General features: G+C 37.0%; 2 protein-coding genes across 3 annotated transcripts; both read right to left on the reverse strand.

The window, feature by feature from the left end:
• Window positions 1-2,274: 2,274 nt before the first annotated feature.
• On the reverse strand, window positions 2,275-4,913 carry LOC105441669. 2 transcript variants are annotated; one of them, XM_011673028.2, is made up of 3 exons: window positions 4,623-4,913; window positions 3,351-3,695; window positions 2,275-2,434 (listed from the first exon to the last, which is right to left on the reverse strand). In XM_011673028.2, exons 1-3 carry the CDS (start codon window positions 4,825-4,827, stop codon window positions 2,397-2,399), a joined length of 588 nt encoding a protein of 195 aa, XP_011671330.2. In that variant the 5' UTR covers window positions 4,828-4,913; the 3' UTR covers window positions 2,275-2,396. The 2 variants fall into 2 exon arrangements, with proteins under 2 accessions (XP_011671330.2, XP_030840478.1); XM_030984618.1 differs by lacking the exon at window positions 2,275-2,434 and having other exon boundaries at window positions 2,459-3,695.
• A 3,368-nt stretch (window positions 4,914-8,281) lies between these two features.
• On the reverse strand, window positions 8,282-17,493 carry LOC115923595 (putative protein TPRXL). The gene is made up of 4 exons (XM_030984617.1): window positions 17,277-17,493; window positions 12,085-12,299; window positions 10,246-10,965; window positions 8,282-9,655 (listed from the first exon to the last, which is right to left on the reverse strand). Exons 2-4 carry the CDS (start codon window positions 12,275-12,277, stop codon window positions 9,546-9,548), a joined length of 1,023 nt encoding a protein of 340 aa, XP_030840477.1. The 5' UTR covers window positions 12,278-12,299; window positions 17,277-17,493; the 3' UTR covers window positions 8,282-9,545.
• Between the last annotated feature and the right edge of the window lie 6,440 nt (window positions 17,494-23,933).

Consider the following 23,933-nt stretch of genomic DNA (forward strand, 5'->3'; position numbering starts at 1 on the left):
GGGAATTTACAGAGAGGCATTTCGCAATGCAGTAGTAGTTTGGGGATTTTTTGCGTTGTATCAAGATACCAATGGGACTGGTATTTGTATAGTGTTTGGTGGCAATATCAGACGTTTAAAAAAAATACCAATAGAATTAGAAAAAGGGTGCGTCAGTTTACGTAGATCAAAGAGTGGCTGATCCAGAAAATAAGTACGCGAACATAGTGGTATTATGCTATGTACAGGCTAACATTCCGTCATAAAGAAAAACCAAACGTTTTGGTCAAAAGCATACATATTACCTGGGATTTATGCGGGGTCTATTGAACTCATTGAGCCTCAATAAAACGTTTTAAAGTCTTGAAATCTTATGTGACTCACATTTTACAAAATTTAAAATTATAATCAATCTCAAAGAACCTGTTTTACGTGCAAACGTATGGCGGCTGCAAGGTCAAAAGCATGCATGAACCTTGGGATTTCTTGGAGGCCTTTTCAAAAACTTTAGCTTTCATCAATCTTTCCTAAAGTCTCAAATTTCAATTAAGCCGCAATTTACATAATTACAAGGAGTACAAGGGAAAGTTTAATCAATCATCAAAACCATTTCTTCTTCTCCTTCTTCTTCTTTTTCTTCTAGTAATCTCCACAGCACAGAGCAATACACCCTATATAATAATGTTACAAAGAATTGAACAATTCTGTAAGAATTGAATGATTTGTAAATATATTGCCACGAAGTATATAAAACTACTTATTATACATCACACTAAACTATTAACTAAGGTTACTTTTAATATAAACATATTACAAGACATGTCAACAGCACACAAACACAACACAATAGCTTTCTTATCGGCCAATATAGCTATCAACAGAAGAAAGGGTAAAAACATGAATATCTACAAAAATAATGGCTATTTTATAGGTAATTCGTCCATCTAGACTGCAGAAGTGGTTCTATAGGGTGATGCTATGAACGCACACCCTCTACTTTAGAGCAACTCCCATCTTATGCACATGGACAGTTTTGTTGTGAACCTCCCCTCTTTTTCCGTCTTAAATCCTGGACCTTCGATCAGACTGTCTCCTTATATATTCTTAAATATTCACTTCTGAAAGATTAAAGCCTATAAACCAAAACAACAACAACAACATTAATAGAGATATACTTCTTGCAGTACAATCAGTAGGAGTGATTGTATTTATTCTAAATGCTCTTGTCATAAATATCATGGGTATGAATTGTAATGTGTACCCTTTCTCTAAATATGTAATACATTTCTGAAAGGTGCTGACATAAATTAGTATTTTACACAAGATTTTTCATGACTGTTCTGCAAATATCCACAGACTTTCGGACAAAACACTTCAATCGATATGACATCTTTATCCATATGCATGTAATATAAAATGCATTAACAAAGCGATTAGTAAGTTATGTGCGTGGGTGTGCGTAACCTAAGCATTCATTAGTTGTAATGAGTCGATGATTTCAATAGTTACTAGTTGCATTCATATTATGTGTATGTTTGTGTATCAGTGTATGTACCCTGTAATTAAACATAGCCACGTGCAAGCTACAGGGTTCTGTAGAGCAACCCATGTAAAAAAAAAAAAAATCCTTTGGGGAAAAGGTGTAGCGGATCTATTGAAATAATTGTCATTGTTGCCAGGAGGTATATTTATGTACATGAGAAACCAAGTGTAAAGGTGGTTGAGTGAGGAGGGCTTGAATCTGAACCACATAGTCGCGTTTTGTGTTGACTATGGGCATTTTGTACGTGGCCCTTTTTGATATACAGATGTAATAGACCAGTACACGGTTAGCACCTTACTGCAATGACCCCGAATATCCACAGATCTTCAACACATGAAGAGGTCCCACTTTGTACATTTTGAAATAATCACTCCTACAGCGATGGAGGTGCTTTATAAATAGCCTTTGTTCCCCCTTTTCAAAGAATACTTCCACCTGTGTACAATGGAGTGCACTGAATGTGCATGAATGAATAATGTTACATAACTTTCATGAGCACGTATCCAGTATTTCGTCTCCGTGTATTTCAAAATTTGTTCTGCAATGACCTTTATCTGCTCATGCTCAGACTGCAACCGTGAACTGGCTTATTGCACAATGTCATTGCTTAGTTGTAACTAGGTATGGTACCTCCATATATAGCTCTCATGAAGTGAGGTCATTTTTAAAAAAGATTTTATGACGCTATTGTTCACATTTAACTTACTTTAAAACACACTAGTGGATTAACATGACCCCCCCCCCCCCAAAAAAAAGAAAAGAATATGTATATATTTTAAAAATGTGAAGACAATGCAACACGAGATCATGCTTCTTTGGGCATATCGACGTGATGTCACACCTATGACTTTGTGCAGCCATCCATTTGCATGATTCATTGTAAAGGAACTTTTTCTGTTGCTTTGTTGTTTCCTAGAGAGAAGAGAAGAAAAAAAACAAATTGGATAAAAAGTCGATACGTCTTGAAAACAGAAAAAGAAATATAAGGTAAAGAAGCAAAGAAAATATGTAAAGATGACTACTTTGGTTAATGAGTGGACAAGATGTGATAAGAATTGATAGAAGAAGATAAAACTGTGTTTTACTGAATTTCCGTCCACAATTTTTTCAGTGCGTCGGATATAAGTCAAGCAACTTTTTACCAACATGACCAAGGCGGGTCTGTTTAGGTCTCTCGAAAGATTGACGTTAAATCATAGGGAGGACGTTATCTTAATAATACACATTGTAATGAAATAAAAAAGCAGGTTCAAATTTGTGAAAAGTTAATTTCTTAAAAAAGGGATTAACCCTTCATAAGAGTTGACTTGTGTGGAAGCGGATAAATCAGGAATTGAATATGAAAATAGGAGAGAGTTTAACGAATCATAATAACTCGACTTCTGATGGTAGGTGTCTTCCATTTTCAGTGCGTTCATGATATGTAATGTGATACAGGGGAAACTGTTTTTGATTGATTTTAGCAATGAATATTGTAGCATATATCATAACTTATTTTTTTCCGTTTTTCAACCAGGTTGTAAAAATGAAATAAGCATAAACGTACATGTACAATTTTGCCATGGGTTTGACGTTTCTTGCAAGTGCCCTTTAATAAACTTTCAATTGTCTCGATTTAAAAATGTTGACCCTTTCCTTTAAATGAAGAGAAAATATGTCTTCGACATCAAATACACTGGATAATATATAAGAATTGCAATGTAGACCATCTCACTGCCCGAATATTGGCATGATTTATTTTTTAATCGAGGCGTGTTGTTAGGCTCGGGGAAGAGAGTTGCAGTCCCCTATCCCTGCCTCATGCCTATATGTTTGTGGGATATTTTACCTCTTCGGTATATTTCTTCTAAATATATCCCTGCCATCTGGTCCCTCTCTTTCGTGATCTCCTGAGAACGGAGTCCCAGTGGATGAAATAAGTACATGTAGACCCCAACACAAGCCACCGCGAACCCTCCACATATGGCGATGGTCGAGGTTAGGAACATGTTCCTTTTAGTATCCCCATTCTCTCTACTCTCATTTTTTGATGACTTCATGTCGCCGTCGTCATCTTTGTCGTCGACGGTGGGGCGAGAGGACTGGTGGATGAATGGCGATCCTGGCTGAGACATCTCAGGGGCCTTTGTTGTTTGATGTAGCGCATTGGTTGTTGCATTGGTATTGTTTCCTCCTGTGGTCAAGAGTTGGTTTGGTTTATCTAAATCTGGGCACTGTTTCATCAAACTTTTCATCAATATCATTTTCACATTTCTATACCAAATGCAATGATTTCAATCGCTCATAATAATTACTCTGATTTGTCATTGATAAAAAGGTTTTTATGAACCATGCAGGGCCCAGAATCAGAAGGAATACGGCTAGACACTCCTAAAGGAGTAAAACGAGTCGTACTAAAATAATGCAATAATGATATTAAAAATGATATTGCACATCAGCCTTGAATACGTTGGGATCTTGAATGTTAACTATGAATGATGGTAAATAGTTCCAGTCTATAAAATGTTATCGGAACTCGGAAGGAATGAGTATTTGAATGAATCTTTGTTCTGAACTGAATTCAATATGAATCATTGTGTGATCTCCTGGTTGAACAAGGGCTAGGGTAAATCAAGTCACGGTGGTGGTGGTGGTAGGGGTGGGGAGATGTCCCTGATTTATGTCTGGTACATTCATAAGAGGGGAAGGAGCACATTCATTGATTCGGTGGGACAAATCTATGAAGCAATATGATGGTAAAAGGAATTGTAGCAAACTAAATTTCTACCCACAATCAACAACAAAGGGCGGCAGGAAAAGAGAAGAAAAAGAAGAGACGAACAGCCTTAGTGAAAGACAGAGACGTCATTCAACATACAAATCCTTCTCACTTCAATCTCTCTCGCATTCTTTCTCACATATTTCATGCAATAACTTATATGAATTGTATACTTTAAAAGGCTTGAATCCCTGAAACTTTAAGATCATATTCCCAAATCCAAATATTAAAAGAAGGTTTGAAAAGAGAGCACCAAAATGTTGATACCCGAAGTGACTATATTGTTAACAAATGCACAATAGTTATATACAAATTAACTAAATGAAAGCTCATCATAGTTACCATTGCAGTCTTGTTTTGCGCAATACCCGGAAGTGACACACACAGAGCAATCTAGACAGATTTCTTGGGATTCATCACAGAATTCATTCACCTTGCACGTGTTTCCACACACACCGATATCGCTTTCCTGGTCGTTTCTAGGCAGGGCCGTCACGAGGGCCAGCGTGAGAACAAATATTAATACCAGTGTTGTTCCTACATCCATTTTGATCTCATATGGCGTTTCTATGTGTTAAACTATTCGATGCATGAGACTAAAATCATCGAAACAAAACGCTCTTTTGTTCGAGCTCATCGTTGTGCATAGTAACAAAAGTGATTTTTGTTTGAAATTCATTCAGTCATTACGAAATTGACACGTCGTTTGTGAAACTTGGATTCGTTTCAACATATTTCTGATTGTAATCCTCCTTCCTCAAAGGGAGTAAAAAAGCAACAACCATATATATATATATATGTTAGGTGGTGGTCCAGTTTATTAAGCAGATTCCTTTTAGACATCACATCAGATACCTAATTCGTTATGCGTATAGTGTAAGTGGATGGAAATCATAGGATATATTTTTGGCTCTTCACTTTTATTGCAGTAAAATAAAAAAAAATAAAAGTCTGGAAATAAGCTGAGGGTCCGAAGCGGAAGTAGGCGTTGTGGCGTGCGCCTGTAATCCAGCTAAAAAGTGGAAGTTACAAACTGATTCAGCCGAGGACGCAGGTTCGAAACTGAGTCACGTCTTTCGGATGGTGACGTTTAAAGGTCGGTCCCAGACGTAAATAATCATATCTGATTGATACACGTCTGTAAAAACCCAATACACACACACACACAAAGTAGTGAAAAATCTCAGCGTGTCATTCTTTGTATTGTCAGACCGCTAGTAACACGATCTCAAAGGCCTTTGATGAATCAACTCATGGACAATGTCAAAGCCCTATTGCATCTCCCATAGAATGGCATGTTCAGATAAGTTGAACGTCTCTACAATAATTCGCACAAGTCATGACAATATGGGATGGAGAAGGGTATTTGAATGTCCTTCTTTTATTTATTTGATGTTTCAAAGTCTTTGCGATCATGTTAAGTATTAACGCTTTCAGTTTTGATTTAGCAAGATGATGAACAAGATTTTTTAAAGATATTAACGACAACAACTATTTTATCTAAATGATCATATAAACTGCTACTCTCTCTCTCTCTCTCTCTCCTTACTTTCAATTAATGAATCGAAACACAGAAAATAATAATAATAGTACCCATACACTGTATTAATGATACATGACAACTGATCTCACTTGCACTTTTTATGTATACATGTATATTCTTCATGATAATGCATGAAGGTTTCATTTTTTTTAAACTAAAAATATGCTATCTACAATTCTCTCTTTTGTATGAATGAATGCTTGTCTATTCATGGACCGATAACCATGTAAATACCATGATATCTCAATTTGCTAACAAATGAAGAATATACATGATCCTGATGAACCTAACGGACTTTTGTGGTTTAATATGCAGGGCAGATATTAGAGAGAGAGAGATGAGAAAGAGAGGGGAGGGAGGGAGGGAGAGAGAGAGAGAGAGGGTTAGAGAAAGAAAGAGAGAGAAGTGGGAGGATAGAGAGCTATATATATAGAGAGAGAGAGAGAGGGGGAGAGAGAGAGAGAGAGCAGAGGGATAGACAGAGAAATAGTGGAGAGAAACTTAGGCCTAACACAATGAAAGAATACGTTAAAACAGAAAAAAGAAAAAGTAGTAATTTCCCATGAAGTTGTAATACATGTTAAAATCGATGTCATTGTCATGATATCATTGTTCAAAGGTAGAGACACAGAAAAAGAGAGAGAGAGAGAGAGACAAAGAAATAGTGGACGGAAACTTAACACATTGAAAGAAAAAGTTGAAACAGGAACAAAAAGCATGTAGTAATTTTCCATCACGCTGTACTGCATTGTTAAATATATGCCATTGTCATGATAACGTTGTTCAAAGGGAAAGGATACAAGGAGAGAGAGAGAGAGAGAGAGAGGAAGGGAGAGATGGAGAGAGAGAGAGTAGGGGGGAAATGGAGAGGAAGGGAGAGAGAGAGGGAGAGGGGAGAGAGAGAGCGAGAGAGAGAGCAGATGGATAGACAGAGAATTAGTGGAGAGAAACTTAACACAATGAGAGATTAAGTTGAAACAGAAAAAAAGAGCAGTAGTTTTCCATGACGCTGTACTGCAATGTTAAATATATGCCATTGTCATGATAACGTTGTTCAAAGGGATAGAGAGAGAAACAAGGAGAGAGAGAGAGGGAGAGAGAGAGAGAGGAAAAAAGAGGGAATAGAAGGAGATATTGGAAAAGAATGTAGACAGAGAAATAGAGGGAAAAGGAAACGTAGTAGCACACGAGGGGAATAATTCAGTTGAAACAGAAAGCAAATAACGTTCATTGTGTACTGCATTTAAATCTACATTTATGTCATTGTAACGTTGCAATAGTTTATTTCGTGTTGGCTGTCTTGCCTGTACATGATGGCAAGGAGAAAAAATATAGCTACCTTCTCGTGATAAAATTATTATACTGTTCGTTTGGTGTATTTTGTACTATTTCTACAATGTTTTACTTATGTTGTCCTTGTATTATAGATTTGCCCTTGTATTATAGATTTGCCCTTATAGCGCGCATAATACACATTCCAATATCTATGTATATTCTTGAAATCTTTATTGATAGAAGTTTGTTTACAGTTTGCTAGCTTCCCAATTTTACTGATGCTGTGTACAGTCTGCTTGAAGAAGATGTTTTGGATTGCACTTACAACGTAAAATGGTTGAGTTCTACATCAATTAATGATACACATATATTTCAAGGCTTGAATTATCAACAACAAAAAAAAAGGAAAGATTCAAGATTCAAAGATTCAAATTCAAAGTATGTTATTTCTTATGCAAAACATAATACTATAAAATTCCAATATTATTTTCAATTTCATATAAGTATATAACAACAAAATATATAATGAACCATGACAAACAAAAAGGTAATGCGCGAGAAAAGAGGAACTAACTAGAAGTGTTAGTTCCTCAGAGGCTGTTTTACATTACGTTTTGAAAACAAATTAAACATAGAAAACATGTGTTCCTTTTATTAAGACACTCCCCTGACTATGTTTATATCATAATTATATCATTGTATGAAGGCACATTGTTGTAGATCCTTAGGATATGCCACATTCTCTATGTTCTTTCAATTCATACTTCAGCTCCATGAGAACTGTCAAATGAGGAACAATAATCGTGGTTCGCGTAGTGTACAAGTATAAGTGACTAGTTTCCAGGCGCGTACACAGGGGGGGGGGGGGGGGGTTGGGGGGATAAACCCCCCCCCCCCCTTTGGTATTTTTGTGTGTGTAAACCCCCCCCCCCCCATAACCCCCCTAACCCCCCTAAACCCCCCCCTTTTTTTTTTTTTTTTTTTTCTATTAAAAAATAAATAAATAAATAAAAAAGCTGACCTTACCCCCCCCCCAACGGAGCAAAATGTCAAATTTTCAAATTTCGAGTCCAAAAAAAAAAAATGTCCTCTTACCCCCCCCCCCCCCCCCCCCCCCGCTTATTCAGCGGCTGAGTCGTTGCGAAATTTTCGGCCCGATTAATCAATGTTAAAACACCCCCCTTGAAAAAATCCTGCGTACGCGCCTGCTAGTTTCCATTATGTTCTGACGAAATGTTCAACAAAAAGGATGTTAGAAGGAATCAACATTGTCATAACATAATAAATGCTAGTTTCGACTACTTCATTCTGATTATGTAGACGATATAATGCTAATATAAAGGGTTGATCAATGGCCAAGTTCATTCATTTTAATAGGGGGACGCTTGAGTTCTATTCTAACAGAAAGACCAAGACCTTCACCTAAACATGTTAAGAACAATATTTATTTATTTATTTATTTATTTCAGATATTTATACAGGGTGGCACATATCACCAATTTGGTGATCTTCCATGAGGCCCTGTTTGGTAATAATAAAAACAAATAACAGCATCAAAAACAAAATAGATAAATACACAAGCATATGAACAAGTAACATACAAATTAATCGGTATCCCCTTGAAATTACTGATCATTCAAGAATCATCCTTGATCATTTACATGAAAAACGTGAATGGAATTTTCAAATTAAATACAATTTTTAAAAACGTTCATTTAATAATCTGAAAAAGCTTAACGCACGGGATACCAAAATTGTTATATACATATTTACATTCAATTCAACATGTATGAATACATGATATAACGATAACCATGTCAACCAAATTTCATAATTTTCCAAATAGGAAAAAAATGGTTACCTTTGCACGAAACCACCAAAATTTCACTTACACGTCATCTACAGATAACAGGGCTTTTAGAGCGTGTTTAAAACTGTTCAAAGTAGGTGACATTTTGACAGGACTTTTAAGTTGGTTCCATACTCTAATTCCAGAAATTAGAGGACTATTTTTATAAGTGTCCGTCCTAAATTTGGGTACACACAATGCATCCCTTACAGCATGTCTTGTGTCACACACCCCTAATTTGGAACACATAAGCATAAATTGATTAATACACAGAAATCCATCTTCAAAAATCGTTGACCTGTTCTGAAGCCGTGACAGCCTGATTTGCTGTATTGTTCGTTTATTCGAGCACTGTTTCGTGTTATCAGCATTCACCAGCGGCGTCATCTTGTCGGCGTCTTCTGTATGTCTTCTGTATCAGCAAGAACGATCTTATCGTTCTATATGTGTTACTTTTTACAGTCAAACTTGTCTTGATGACTACCTCTTTAAGTCTCCGTCTGGAAGGGAAGAATCTGTCTTAATCGGCCACCTGTTTACAGTGGCCACTTTTTGCGTTTCCCTTAATAGACAGGTTTGACTGTACTTTAGAACGTCATCAGTCCCCGTCTCCAGAATGGCGTTCCCACCGGATGTCTTCACACGTGCCATTTGGCGGGTTGAAAGAAGAGGCCCCAGTGGAAACTTCATGGCCCTCATTACTTCCGTCTGAAAACGAGAAAATATATAAGAATCAAATCAGTTCGATCATCCCTTATTTGATGATCTGAAAAGAACTCAATGCAGGGATAAGTAGTATAAACAGAATCTCCACTCAATATAACAGACAAAACGCAGTTATGTTCCGTATTCTATACTACTTCTGTTAATCCCGACCGTATAGGTCTAGGATCACGTTTAACAAAAGAAAGATTCATACCTCAGACTAACTTCCTTTAGATATATCCGAAGGGGAACAAAAGCCGGGTTTAATATTTCAATAGAATGCGGTCCAATGTAATCTGAAATGTTGGAGTAGATTTCGCCCATATGCAGACTATGCGATATCTAGTCAGTGTGTGAGCAGTGGTCATTCCAATCCTAAAAGTTTTGTCTTGATTTTTGTTTGTGTGCTGATTGAACAAATTTCATTTTTTGTGTGAAATATTTAAAACATGTTCTTTGAATCATCCATAAGGACTGTACATTTAAAATTGGTATATTGTGTTCTATATTGTTTAACTAAAAGTTTAGAGACAAAATGACTTCATACATTGGAATTCGTTAATACTGAATTTCAACATATTTCACGTACTTACCGGTTATTTTCCTGTGAGTTTCTGGAGTCCTCTTTAGGGAGGATCGTCGATCAGATGGACGAGCTCCTTGGCGTATCTCAGATTCCAGAGGATTTTTGTTTGAGTGTACGCTTGCTGACTGGACTACCACACCAGAAGCCCTAGAGGATGTCGAAGTAGTCATGGACTGAGAGGGGGTGTGGGTTGGGATCGATGTAGGCCCTGGTGTCGTTGATGCAGACGATGTATTGTTACGAGGGCCAGATGCAGAACGTGTAGGGTCAGCAGGAGCTGCAGCTTCGGCATTAGGCCCAGGAAGTCTAGAAGGTCTAGAAGAGTCTGGTTGGGAGGGTCCTGGTTGGATTGTGATATCATGATCGTCAGCGTTAACAGTGGTATATCCATCAGGTGTTTTGTTACAGCCGTTACTCCTGGGTCTTTCTTCTAGCTCGATCTCTGTTCCGTTTTCGGAGTTTTCGAAGCGGCATATGCTGGGCATCTTCATGTTTTTACGATACCTTAGACATAAGCCGAGAAAGACAATGAACACAGTAAAGGACAGAATGGAGAATGACAGCACCAAATGCCCTTTGTTGTTGTCTAACAACGTGTTGTCTCCTCCAGATGGTATATTTGCGTTGGTGGATTGTTGAACTACCACAGCAGAAGCCATAGAGGTGGTGTCACTTTGGGTTGAAGTAGGCCCTGTTGTCGTTGATGCAATCGTTGTAAAGTTCGGCTCTGCATGGTTAAAAGAAAATGAATGGAAATGTCACAGGTTTTTTCTGCATAAAAAGAACAAATTCGGTTTGTCTATACCATCACAATGTATGAGAATGACAGCATTTTGAACAAAATACACAATGGTAAACTCTTTTTATTTTTATCCCAATTTGTATCATAGAAATCTTGAACACCCACCAGTATTTCGTCCGTACTTCCACCTTTGTTGAACCTTTTGTAACTGAATGTTGATTTTGTTGTTGTGGTCTGTTTTCATTAATTTCTTGATGTAAAGTGCATTCATCAATATCCTGTTGAATGTTGTGCTTTGTTAGAGTCATTTGTAATGTAATATAATGTAATAAAATATATCAAAAAGTAAGATTTAGTGTATTAAAAAATATTTTTTTTTTTTAAGTTTTAGTTTCTTTTTATTTTATTTCACATGAAGAAAAAAAACAATACATTATTTGATTTTCTTGTTAATATAAGTAATGATAATTAGTTAAGTTATGTAGGTAATATTTTGTTTTCTTGGTAATTTGAGTAATGTTAATTCCATTAGTAATATCGATTTTGTTTGAAGTAATTTTGATTTGTGTACATGTACAGCGCTTTGAAACTTTTGTCACAAGCGCTATATAAATTTGTCATATTATTATTATTATTATTATTATTATTAACAAAACATAGAGATTGATATTCGTGAACAATGAAGACATCTACACAGCACAAGTTTGTATTGCATTTACACTAAATAATTTCAAAATTACATGTGAAAAAAGGGAACTTAGTGAAAAGCATATAGCTTGTAGAATTTAAGTTCCTAAAAGTAATTTTGACACAGTGTCATTTATAATAAGGTAAAAAAAAAAGAGCAAAGTATACAGCCAAAAACAATGAAATAAATATGGATGATGGATATACGAAAACAAGAAATAGGAAGAGAAGGTAAAGAATGGAAGTCAGAAGAAGAATGAGAAGAGAGAAAGGAAGTAAGTTTCTCTTTCCCATGACATATAATTATGACTGATGACATACACGTATGATCGAGACATTGTCTGAGGAAATATATCATATCCATCGCATTAATGCCCCTTTTACCGAGTCCATATCAAAAGCTTATTTCAAACTTACTTATCGGGATACATGCACTGGGGCAATCAGTATCTCCGGGGCAGTAGTCTTTGCATGCCAAACAAATGCCAAAGAAGTTGCTGCAGTATTCCCCAGGTCCACAAGGACGACAGTTCTCCACTGCGGATAAGCTGATCGGCAAGAAGACAGCAAGGACAAATACTCCATACAGTACTTTCAAGAGCATGGCCATATTCTTTTTAGTAGTGTATCACCTGCAAACAAAATTAACAGACGATTATAAAAGAAAGCGTCATTGTCAAAAAAAAATAGTATGAATTTAAAGCAATCTGATAACGATCCTGAAACGCGTATAACGTTGCCCTTTAGATAATTAGATGACGCGGTGACCCACTAACTTATTTTTCAAATAATGAAACAAACGCTTACACTAAAAATACTGGGGTTACAAATGAAAAAAGGCCCTTCGCGAGTGTTTCCTACAAGTATAAATTGAACTTTGTGCTCGGTTCGGGTAATTTTTCTCTAAATATCTTTTAATGTCTAGCCCTAAAAACTGAGGTGTAAAAGTGGGCAAATATCAAATATGAAATAACCCTTGTTTAATTATCCACATGTATTTAACTAATTAGATTACAGAAAATTAGGAAAAGATACTCTGCACGACGGAAATAAGTGTTTATATAGATTTGTGAAAAGCCCTCCTCATTAGCTGATGATTGTAATAGGACTTAAATTGGACTTGGTAACATTGTTTTATGATGGGAGAAAATGGTGCTAAGGTAGTGACTTCAATGCTAGATGTACAATTAATAAAGATAATCTGAAAGTTTGAGTGAAAACAGACCATTATCAATGATATAAATTTGGAAAAACTCATCTGATCGATTCCTTAATTCTCCTAGCTATATTATTATAATTTAATTAAATTTTAGGTGAATGTAAATCGTCACAAAGCAATATGAATTGGCTCTATATACCACTCTATACATTTAAGTGTTGAAAGATTTTTAAAGCCTGTTTTATGTCTTAGTTAAGTACAGTAAAAGGAATATAATGAGTAACATTTCCTACCAAAATTGCCATCAACCTTCGACAATGTTATCGATTCACTTTAAAGGTACTATGTCCCTTTTGCAGCCAAACTTAAATTCTGTAGAACTTTGCAGGAATTATGAATATGTCATGTATGTCCTATCTGTGAAATTTCAACGTTAGCAGTGTCCTAATATTCAAATTATGCAAGGAAACCCGTTTACTGGCTAGACTTCACTGTCAGACACTATTGAGTGACTGACTGGCTTTTTTCTTCTTTGGTAACAACATACATAAAATGAACTGTAAAGGGTACATGAGCATTTGTCTACATCAATAACCCACTTCTTGTGATGGCCAAAATCAAACTGATTAAATCTTTGCGCAGCATAAAACGTATGACCATTCGGTACAATGGTCTGAAAATCAAGACTATTACTTATTGGCTCTATAGCTCCTAAGTTGATTCGACAACTAATAGTCGTTATTTTCCCACTTGAAGACATTTTCAAGCCCCACCTTTCTTAGGGAAGTTCTAAATTAGAATTATCTTTCAAATGCCGTTGGAATTTAACCTTCTCATTTTGGGGGCCTGCAAATGGGACATAGTACCTTTAAGAAGTCATAAACTTCCTTTTTACTTCGTGTAGAAATATAGAATGTGCTGGAAAGGCCTGAAGTGAGAAGAAAATGTAAATTTGCTTGCATTTTTAATGGCTCTTATCTAATTGGTTATTAAACAAATATTTTGGCAAGCCTAACAAGACAATAATCCTAAACAAAATCTTTAACAAAACCAAACTATTTCCTTTTTTGATTGAAACAAAATATATGTTTATATTACAAGTTTCCGTCTCTGATTTCCTTCTATACAGGACTACTGAATCAGGCAATGTGAATATACATCGATACGGTCATATTTTTGTTCACACGGAGAGAGATGGTACTGGGGCCCCTTCAAACTTGAGAGCTTCTGAAATCATTTGTTAAACATGTACAGGCAGATTGCAGGAAACTCAACAAAAGTCAGCATGAAACCAATATTTCAAGATACTGGGGACTTGAGCATGGATATGATCAATGTAAGTACTTTTATTAGTAGTTATTAATATTATTCCTATTGTCTTTAGTTATTATTATGTACATGAATGTCTCCAGATAAAAAGGGGAATGTGCACAAACCGAACATTGGATACAAACATATAAATCTGAATCATCGTTAGATTCTGAACTCTTTTTATCAAAGGCTTGCTGTCATTGTATTGAATTGAACAGGCCGGTGTGACTTGTTGGACCTATAGTTGGCGGGAAATTGCATTATTGCGAAACTTATGTCACTGTTGCATCACACAATACCAAAGTATCTGGATACAAACATAAATCTGAATCGTCGTTAGATTCTGAACTCTTTTTATCAAAGGCTTGTTGTCATTGTATTGAATTGAACTTGTTGGACCTATAGTTGGCGGGAAATTGCATTATTGCGAAACTTATTTCACTGTTGCCTCACACAATACCAAAGTATCTGATCAATCGTGTGTAAATATGGCGGAGAGCAATAGCCTTATCTTGATATCATACAGAAAATATCATGGCCCTAAAACCACTAGTTGTTAGTTGTGAGTTTTGGTCTCATGTAACGGACGTTATATTTAGAAACTATTTAACATCAACTAATATAGCTAAGTTATTTCATCAATGTATTTTTTTAAACGAGAGTTAATACACATGCATATATACACACACACGCACACACAAAGAGAACATTATTTGCCTGCGGTTCGATCAATGTATAGCATGCAATTAATGTTGTTTGTGTGAATGCATAGTTATGTTAAGTCCGGCCGTTTTCCAGGCGGAAGGAATATCGAGCGAGGCGTGGTCTTTGAATCGTTCTATTAGTCATCAATTAATTCGTTTTATACAACACCTACGTGGATCCCTGTCATTTGATTGGAGGATTGTTGGTCACATGATATTCAATAGATGGTATATTGCACGGTCGTGCATTTTTGGTTATATGCGCCGTGCATTTTTGGTTATATGCAGACTGCGTACCTCTCTGCCGTGCGCGCGCGTATCACTGCGTGTATCTGACGCGAAGGCAATCTGAATGTAATCGAGAAGGCTTGAATCCAACTTGAATTTATTTTTAATATAAGGAGTAAAGCATAATTTGTTGATTAACGTTCTATTAGATCTTCTTCGATGTCGTATAAAACAAATAATGAATGTTTTTCATTCGTTCAATGGTGCGAATATTTTCATTCGTTGAAAGATTAACATTAATTCTATTCAACTCGGCTGACGCCTCGTTGAATAGAATGTTAATCTTTCAACTCATGAAAATATTCGCACTATTGAACTCATAACCATTCATTATTTGTATACTAGCTAACGCTTTCAACAAGACAACATTTATTTGCAAAGAAAGTGCGATGTGTTATGCTATGGTACGACAGGGGCGGATCCAGCCGGCGGCGAGGGTGGGTGTCTAATTCGTGAGAAAATATTTAGCGGCGAATAACCGGGGGGGGGGGGGGGTAGTGAGCATTTTTGTTTTACTCACCCCCCCCCCTTCCATTAGTAAGAATTAAAAAAAATTGTGGCTACCTTCTTCTTTTTTGCCAGGGTTGGGGGCCCGTCTTCTTTCCTGTTTTAAAGGTAAAATGGCGGTTGTTTTGTCCCCCCCCCCCCCACTCCGTGAACGGAGGGATACCATGCGTGTTCCCAAACTTCCGGCTAATTGTAACAAAAGAAAAAGGTCTACCCGTATTGACTTTACACACCGGACTTTTGCTGAAAAAGGGGGGGGGGGTCGCTGGGAACACGCATATGCGTACCCTAATAACACTGAGTGGGGGCGGGGGTTTTGCATTCATTTTATTTGCCGGGGGTGGGGGGCCGGGCCCCCTGTGCCCCCACTTTGGATCCATGACTGTGGTACGAAATGGATCATAATTTATTCTCGTTGAGTTTCCCTCTGGGTTTTAACCCTTGGCCATGTGTCGCCAGATTCCTGAACGAATCGAATACAGTTTGTTAAACATTCATACGTAATAACGGCCGGCTCCGAGTAGTCGTTGTCAAGCTGTCCAACAATAATGGAAGTGTATTATTGTGTTATTTGTTTTTATTGGGAGTCTAGAAGGATGACGGATGGAATCAGATGTGAAGGTATAGAACAGACGTTATTTAGATTGTATGTAGGAATATACCGAAGGGATACGTCTGATATAGTGGGCTTCAGTTTTCATGATAGGCAGAGTACAATGTGGTTGTACCATGTTAACAATCTAGCAAAAAACTTGATATAGGTACCGAAGTATAAGTATCGTGGTAAAGATCAAGACAATAACCATGAAAGCTGTTGAACAATTCACTGAGAAGTTTATTCCACAATGTACGCGTGGAAAAAAAAACTACCATAATTATGACTCGGACTCCAATGCGTAAAACAATGCATACGGGGAAACTAGAGGCAGGTTGCTTTCGACCAGATAATCAATTCTTGGAAAATAGAATAACACCGGAGTCACCAGCTTATATTGACAAAACCACTGAATACAACTTAACATCAAAATAACAACAGTATTATGACAGAAAATTATTGCACGTTTATTTACAACCTGTATCACTAGAATTGAAAGCACGGAGGCGTATTTCTTTTGTTCCGTTGATACATTACACCGGGAACCAGGGCATTGCTTAAAAAACAGTCATAAATGCAAGATGCAAGATCACCGCAAGATAAATGCAAGATCACCGACATCCCATTGCGTTTCAATGTGGGTGTCGGTAAACGTGTGCTTAATACGGTTTTGTGAAAAGGCATAGAATGCTGTCATCTATGACCATGGGAAAGATGCGCTGTTAATCAATTTCCTTGGAATAAAGGATTGCACCAGATAAAATGATATACTCTTGTTAACAGGTATATGAAGAGAAAAAAACGTACGGATGATAATAATAACGATAATGATAATGATGAAAATAATATTAATAATAATGAAAGTAATAATTATGTTAATAATGATAATAATCATCATCAGTATCGTTATTACTCAGAGTTGTGATCATTCACATATACAAAAATGCGAGAAAATACAATTCAATCATAACAAGACAAATACAAATATGTGTACAGACAAATATCTTGAAATGAAAACGTCAAGAACATTCATGCATAATCCTACCTTTGTGAAATTAAAGAAGAATTTCTACACAATTGGTTCCTCCAATTAAAACGGTTGGGAGACACCAGCTATTCTCAACACAACGGCGCGAAGGCTTTCTACAATATAATGATAATGCGTCCGCCTTCCTTGAATAGCTCGATGTAAATGAAGAGTTACTTCATCAATTATCAGATGGCGGGACATTTTTCGCGCCAAAACCGGATCTTCGTTGTGTATACGTGTACGTACACACTCAGCCACATCCCACCGGAAGCGGGCTTCGATTACCTAAATCGGTATCATCCATAAGAACTTTTCAAGAGGGAATTCTTGACCGAAATACAAATGTTTGCTTTTTAAACATTTTGCGGTTATCCACCCATCCCTTTATCTATAAGGGATCCTAGTAGACAGATACACACGGGTTCAAGGCTGTAACGTACATACTTCATTCTCAATTAAATGGCCCATCGTGATTGTATTAACATGGTCCTTTGTGAACTGTAGAATCAGTACAATGTAACTATAATCAAATTTTAATAATGGGAAACTATAACATAATTGATTATTCTCTTCTTTATTTATTTTCTTTCATGGGTAAGGAGCGGTGTAAGGACTATCTGCCAATGACGAATGCCTATAAACTGCTTTTGATGCACATGTTAACACTTTGCATGACACTAGATCATGACACAATGCTCCAATTTTCGTTCCATGTAAACAAAATAACAACAGTAGCTCTGCCACACACCAGTCATAATATTATGGTAAACGGCCAGGTGCACTCTTCGGCGCACCGAGAAAACTTGTGAGTATGCATATTTTGGCGATGAGTAATGCAATATTTATTCATAATTTCTAAGCACTTAACAGGTCATTAAGTAGCCATACATTTGATAAGTACCAATAGGACAATAGCATGGAAAACCACTGTAAAAAAAATGCACACAAGTACACGTTATATCAATAAAGGACCAAGAAACGAATAGGCAGGGATCAAACCTCAGTTGCTTGCAGGAAATTTAAATCAAACAAGATGGCGGTGTCTGTCGTCTTCTCCCTTGGATGCACTTTATGTGTATGGTCCGAGGACATAAACAGGCTTTGCCGAGACAAAGAAAAAAATATGTTGCGCAATGAAGGAAGTTCACTACTGGTGGACTTTGGAGGGGAGGGGGGGGGGTGTACATCCGGCTCCCCCAACTTTATTTGAAACCCGATTGGCAAACCTTTCGTACAAAATCAGAAAATGTCGGCTAATTGTGCCCCGCCCCCTCCCCCACTCAGTGTTATTTAGGGTTCGCGCACGCATATTCCCTCTTTTTGAAAGCACCCCCTATCTTCGGTGTGAGAGTCAATGGCGGGTCGGACTTCGTCGCGCCAAAAAATACCCCTTTACCAGGGATTTGGGGAACACTCATGCGGTACCTCCGACCCCGGAGTGGGTTGGGGCCAGTTTGTGCCCCCTATTTTACAAAATCCCTGGTCCGCCCTTGTATCACGTCCCCTCATTATCAAGTTCCAAAAATGTTCATGCCCGAGAAACGGTAACTGAAATCATCAGAGAGAGGGAGAGAGAGAGAGAGATGGCGTGTGATATAAAAATGTCTCTAGAAACAGAGCAAGTCTATTACAATAACATTAATCCTATCCCATGAAGGTGATTTTAAAAAAAAATTATGTCCATGTAAAAAGAGAAAAGGAAATGAAGGGAGAGATGGGGAGAAAGAGAAGGGAAGAGAGAGGGAGAGAGAGAGAGTGAGAGAGAGAGAGAGAGAGAGAGAGAGAAAGAGAGAGAAGAGGGAGAAAGAGAGAAGAGGGATATACAAAGAAATAATGGAGAGAAACTTAACACAATGAAAGAATATGTTGAAACAGAAAAAGAGAAGTCATTTTTCATGACGTTGTACTGCACTGATAAATCTATGTCATTGTTATAATAACGTCGTTGGGAGGGGAAGAGGGAGAGACAGAGAGAGAAATAAAGAGGGGAAGAGAGAGGGGAAGCGAGAGAGAGGAAAAGAGAGAGAGATAGAAATACAGGAAGGGAGAGAGAGAGAGAGAGAGAGAGAGAGAAGGAGAAATAGAAAAGAGGGATATACAGAGAGATAGAGGGAAAGAAAACGTAGTAGCACACCTACACTTTCTTACAGATTTTTATGCTAATTTTGAGTCAATAAATCAATGTCACTATTTCAGCCTGCATGCCTTCATCATAATGTATCTGTATATGGTTGTCTTTGTATTTCTGTTATTGTTATATTTACTTGTAGTTTTTTTTCTCTCTCTCCCTCTCTCTCTCTCTCCCTCCCTCTCCCCCTCTCTCTCTCTTTCTCTCTTTAAACATATCTCCTTCTTTCCCTTTTCTTTTAACCTTACATTTTCTCTCTTCTTGCATATACTTGTTTGATGATTATTGTTGTCTCGCCGAATTTTGACTTTTCTTGATTTGCATAAATGTATTACATGTAATAATATAATACACGTACATACTATGTATATAAGTTGTTAATTCAGGCAATGTGTAGTTTTGTTAATTAGGAATAATATGATTATTTACTTATTATAATGGGTTCATTTCATTCCCTGCTTTCTCTGTCTCTCTCTCTCTCTCTCTCTCTTCCTTTCTCTCATTATACCTCCCCTTTTCTCTCATCTCCTCTCTTTCTACCCCATTCGCTCTATCACTATCCCTTTTATTAGCTATATACCTTCTCCTGCTCTTTTATATTCTCCTGCTAGTACACGATGTTTATAAACGAACACAATAAATTATTTGGTTTGTCATTATGTTACAGATTTATTTACTATATGCTTTGTTATACTATTGTGCATGTATTTACATCACTGTATTTTTTTGGTAAATTGACCAAATCAGCTTTGTGCTGCTGCTCGATTATTATATACCAATAAATAAAACAATATGCCTCCTTTTTCTATATACATTTTTGAAATCATTGTTGATTAAAGTTTTGTCTTTATTTTTATGTAAGCACTTAGAAACAATGTGTATATGTTAAGCGCTAATGATAACTATTAATATTATTATTATCATAATAATTATCAAAAATGTTATTGCTATAGTTCTTATTATCATCATTATTAGTTGAAGTCGAAGTAGTATTGTTATTGTTATAATTATCATCATCACTTTTATCATTTTGATGTATTTTTGATACATGAAACCATTATCCCATTTGGGAACTGGTTTATAGTTTACAGAAAATCCCTCCGACACTTTATGTAGACAAAATCTCGACAGAGTATAGCTGAACTTGGCAAATTTGAAAGATTTAAAGATATATTTTCACTATGAAATCTGGAGTAACTTCAGAATATATTCAACTGTAAAATATAGAATTTTGAATCTCATTATCACTATTTTGCCAAATTTAAGATTGACATTTGTGTTTTATCAGTAATTTTATCAGCACAAATAAATTGTCTCCCCGTGTGTCAAATGCCATTCCACATCACAGTTTGCTAGCTTCCCGACTGCTGCATAGAGTCTGCCTGAAAAAGGTTACACTTACAGCTTAAATGGTTAAGTTCTACATGAATTGATGATACATATAGAAGTAATGGCCTCGAATTGTCAAGTAACAAACAAGAAAAGGTTCAAGATTACCAAATTCAAATTCTAAGTATTTTATTTCTTATGCAAAACACAATACAATAAAATTGCAATATTATTTTCAATTTAATATGAGTTTATTACAACAAAATATGCAAGTAAATAAAACAAATACAATTGTAGTGGCACGAAAACGGAGGACTCACCAAAAGCTTGTTGAAGTATTAGTTCCTCAGAGGCTGCTTTACAATACGTTTTGAAAACAAAGTAAACATAGAAAACATTTGTTCCTTTTATTTGTATTAAGACACTGCTCTGATTATGATTATAACATACGTCATTGTATGAATACACATTGCTGTAGATCTTTCGGAAATGCTGTAATCTTAATGTTCTTTTAATTTATAGTTCGGCGGTTTAACCCCCCCCCCCCTCCCCTTCGGCGGCCAAGTGAGAAAAAAGGGGGAAAAGGGGGGGGGGGGAGAAGAAGACCAAAACAAAGTAAAACAGTAAAACGGCGCGATTTTTGCAGAATCCTGGATCCGACACTGGGTCAACCCCCCCCCCCCCCCCCCCCCTTGGCAAAAAGCTAGATCCGCCCCTGACAATAATCCTGGTTCGCGAGGTGTACAAGTATAAGTGACTAGTTTCCATTATGTTTTGACGAAATGTTCAACGAAAAGGATATTAGAACGAATCAACATTGTCATAACATAATAAATGCTAGTTTAGACTACTTCATTTGTATTATGGAGACGATATAAAGCCAATGAAAAGGGATGATCAATGGCCAAGTTCATTCATTTTGATAGGGGGACGCTTGAGTTCTTTTCTAACAGAAAGATCAAAACCTTCATCTAAACATGTCTAGAACAATATCACACACTCCTAATTTGGAAGACATAAGCATGAATTGATTAATACACAAAAATCCATCTGTAAAAATCGTTGACCTATTTTAAAGCCGTGACAGCCTGATTTGCTGTATTGTTCGTTTATTCGATCACTGCTGCGTGTTATCAGCATTCACCAGCGTCGTCATCTTGTCGGCGTCTTCTGTATGTCTTCTGTATCAGCAAGAACAATCTTATCGTTCTATATGTGTTGCTTTTTACAGTCAAGCCTGTCTTGATGACCACCTCTCTATAGCGGTTCACCCATAAAGCCTCCCTCTGGAAGGGAAGAATCTGTCTAAATCGATAGACAGGTTTGACTGTACCTTAGAACATCATCAGTCCCCGTGTGCAGGATGGTGATACAACTGGATGTCTTCAAGAGCAGAGGTCCCAATGGAAAATTCATGGCCTTCATGAGTTCCGTCTGAAAACGAGAAGATGAAGAATCTAATCAGTTCGACCATCCCTTATTTAATAATCTCAAATGAACTCAATGCAGGAATATAGTAGTGTAAACAGAATCCCCAATCAATATAACAGACTAAACGTAATACAAAACATAATTTTGGGTCTAGGATCACGGTCATAATAGTTAAACTTATATTTCAGACTAACTTCCTTTGTTATATCCGAGGGAACAAGCCTAAACCCAAAGCCGGGTTTGATATTTCGATAGAATACGGTCAAAAGTACTCTGGATTGTGGGATCAGATTTGGCAGTAATTTGCCATAATGCATGTCTAGTCCGTGTGTGAGCAATGGTATATTCTAATCGTGACAGTGTTGTCGTACTTTGTGTTTGTGTAGTGATTGAAATGTGTGAAATATTCAAAACAGTCATATGTTCTTCGGATTATTCCCTTTTTATTTTTTTAACTAAAAGTATAGAGATAAAATATCTTCATACATTGGGATACGATGCTAATGAACTTTTACATATTTCACGTACTTACCGGCTATTTTCCTGTGAGTGTCTGGAGTCCTCCTTCCGGAGGATCGTTGATCAGATGGACAAGCTCCTCGAGGTGACTCAGATTCCAGATTTACGGTTGGGTGTATGCTTGCTGACTGAACTACCACAGCAGAAACCCCAGAGGTGGACGGAGAGGTGTCGTGAATTTGGATTGAAGTAGGCCCTGGTGTCGTTGATGCAGACGATGTATAGTTACGAGAGCCAGATGCAGAATGTGGAGGGTCAGCAGGAGCTTCGACGTTAGGCCCAGGAGGTCTGGAAGGTCTAGAAGAGTTTTGTTGGGAGCTAGGTCCTGGTTGATCCATGGTATTTGGACCGTCTACGTCATCAACCTGAACAGCGGTATATCCACCAGTTGTTTGGTGATATTCAGCCGGTTGGTTTGGCATAGGGTTCGTCCAAATGGTCATTCCTGTGTCCCTAATGCTTGTCCTGTTGCTGGAGTCCCCACTGGAGAAGCAACATAAGCTTGGCATCTTCAAGGTTTTACAATATTTTCGACAAACGACGATTAACAGCACTATGATGACCAGAGTAACTAACATACCTACGGAAAGCCAGGCAGGCAGCTCCGAATCATCTTTACCGTTGTCTGAGAATGTGATGTCTCCTTCAGATATTATATTTGCGTTGGTGGATTGTTGAACTACTACATCAGAAGCCACATTGGTGGTGATACTTTGGGTTGAAGTAGGCTCTGTTGTCGTCGGTGCAATCGTTGTAAGGCTCGGCTCTGGTTAAAAGAAAATGAATAGAAATGTCACGGGTTTTGTTATTGTTCATAAAAAAGAACAAATTCGGTTTGACTAATCATAAGAATAATGAGAGCATTTCAATCATAACAAAAGGGTCAAATATTATGTGTATTTTTATCCCATCATAGAAATATCGAGCACCTACCGGTCTGTCGTCAGTTCTTCCATCTTTGTTGACTCCTATAACTAAATGTTAATTTGTTTTGGTCCTTTTTCATTGATTTTGATGTAAAGCGCATTCAGCAATGTTCTGTTGAATGTTGGGCTTTGTTAGAGGCATTTGTAATGGAATATGATGTAATAAAATATATCAACAAGTTAGATTTAGGGTATTAAAAACTATTGGGGAAATGTGTACATAAGTATCACTTTCCCATGACATATAATTATGACTGATGACATACACGTATGATCGAGACATTGTCTGAGTATCATATCCATCGCATTAATGCCCCTTTTACCAAGTCCATATCAAAA

This window comes from Strongylocentrotus purpuratus, unplaced genomic scaffold (assembly GCF_000002235.5).
Source record: "Strongylocentrotus purpuratus isolate Spur 01 unplaced genomic scaffold, Spur_5.0 spur5_scaffold_14, whole genome shotgun sequence".
NCBI lineage: Eukaryota > Metazoa > Echinodermata > Echinoidea > Camarodonta > Strongylocentrotidae > Strongylocentrotus > Strongylocentrotus purpuratus.

What these genes read in the sequence shown, in the direction of transcription:
- LOC105441669 (XM_030984618.1), bottom strand. Translation starts at nt 4,827, where the DNA reads ATGGATGTAGGAACAACACTGGTATTAATATTTGTTCTCACGCTGGCC. An exon ending in CGCAAAACAAGACTGCAATG is followed by an intron (nt 3,696 to 4,622) that starts GTAACTATGATG and finishes TCTTGACCACAG; the next exon opens with GAGGAAACAATACCAATGCA.
- LOC115923595 (XM_030984617.1), bottom strand. Translation starts at nt 12,277, where the DNA reads ATGGCCATGCTCTTGAAAGTACTGTATGGAGTATTTGTCCTTGCTGTC. An exon ending in CAGTGCATGTATCCCGATAA is followed by an intron (nt 10,966 to 12,084) that starts GTAAGTTTGAAA and finishes TTAACCATGCAG; the next exon opens with AGCCGAACTTTACAACGATT. An exon ending in AACTCACAGGAAAATAACCG is followed by an intron (nt 9,656 to 10,245) that starts GTAAGTACGTGA and finishes TCTCGTTTTCAG; the next exon opens with ACGGAAGTAATGAGGGCCAT.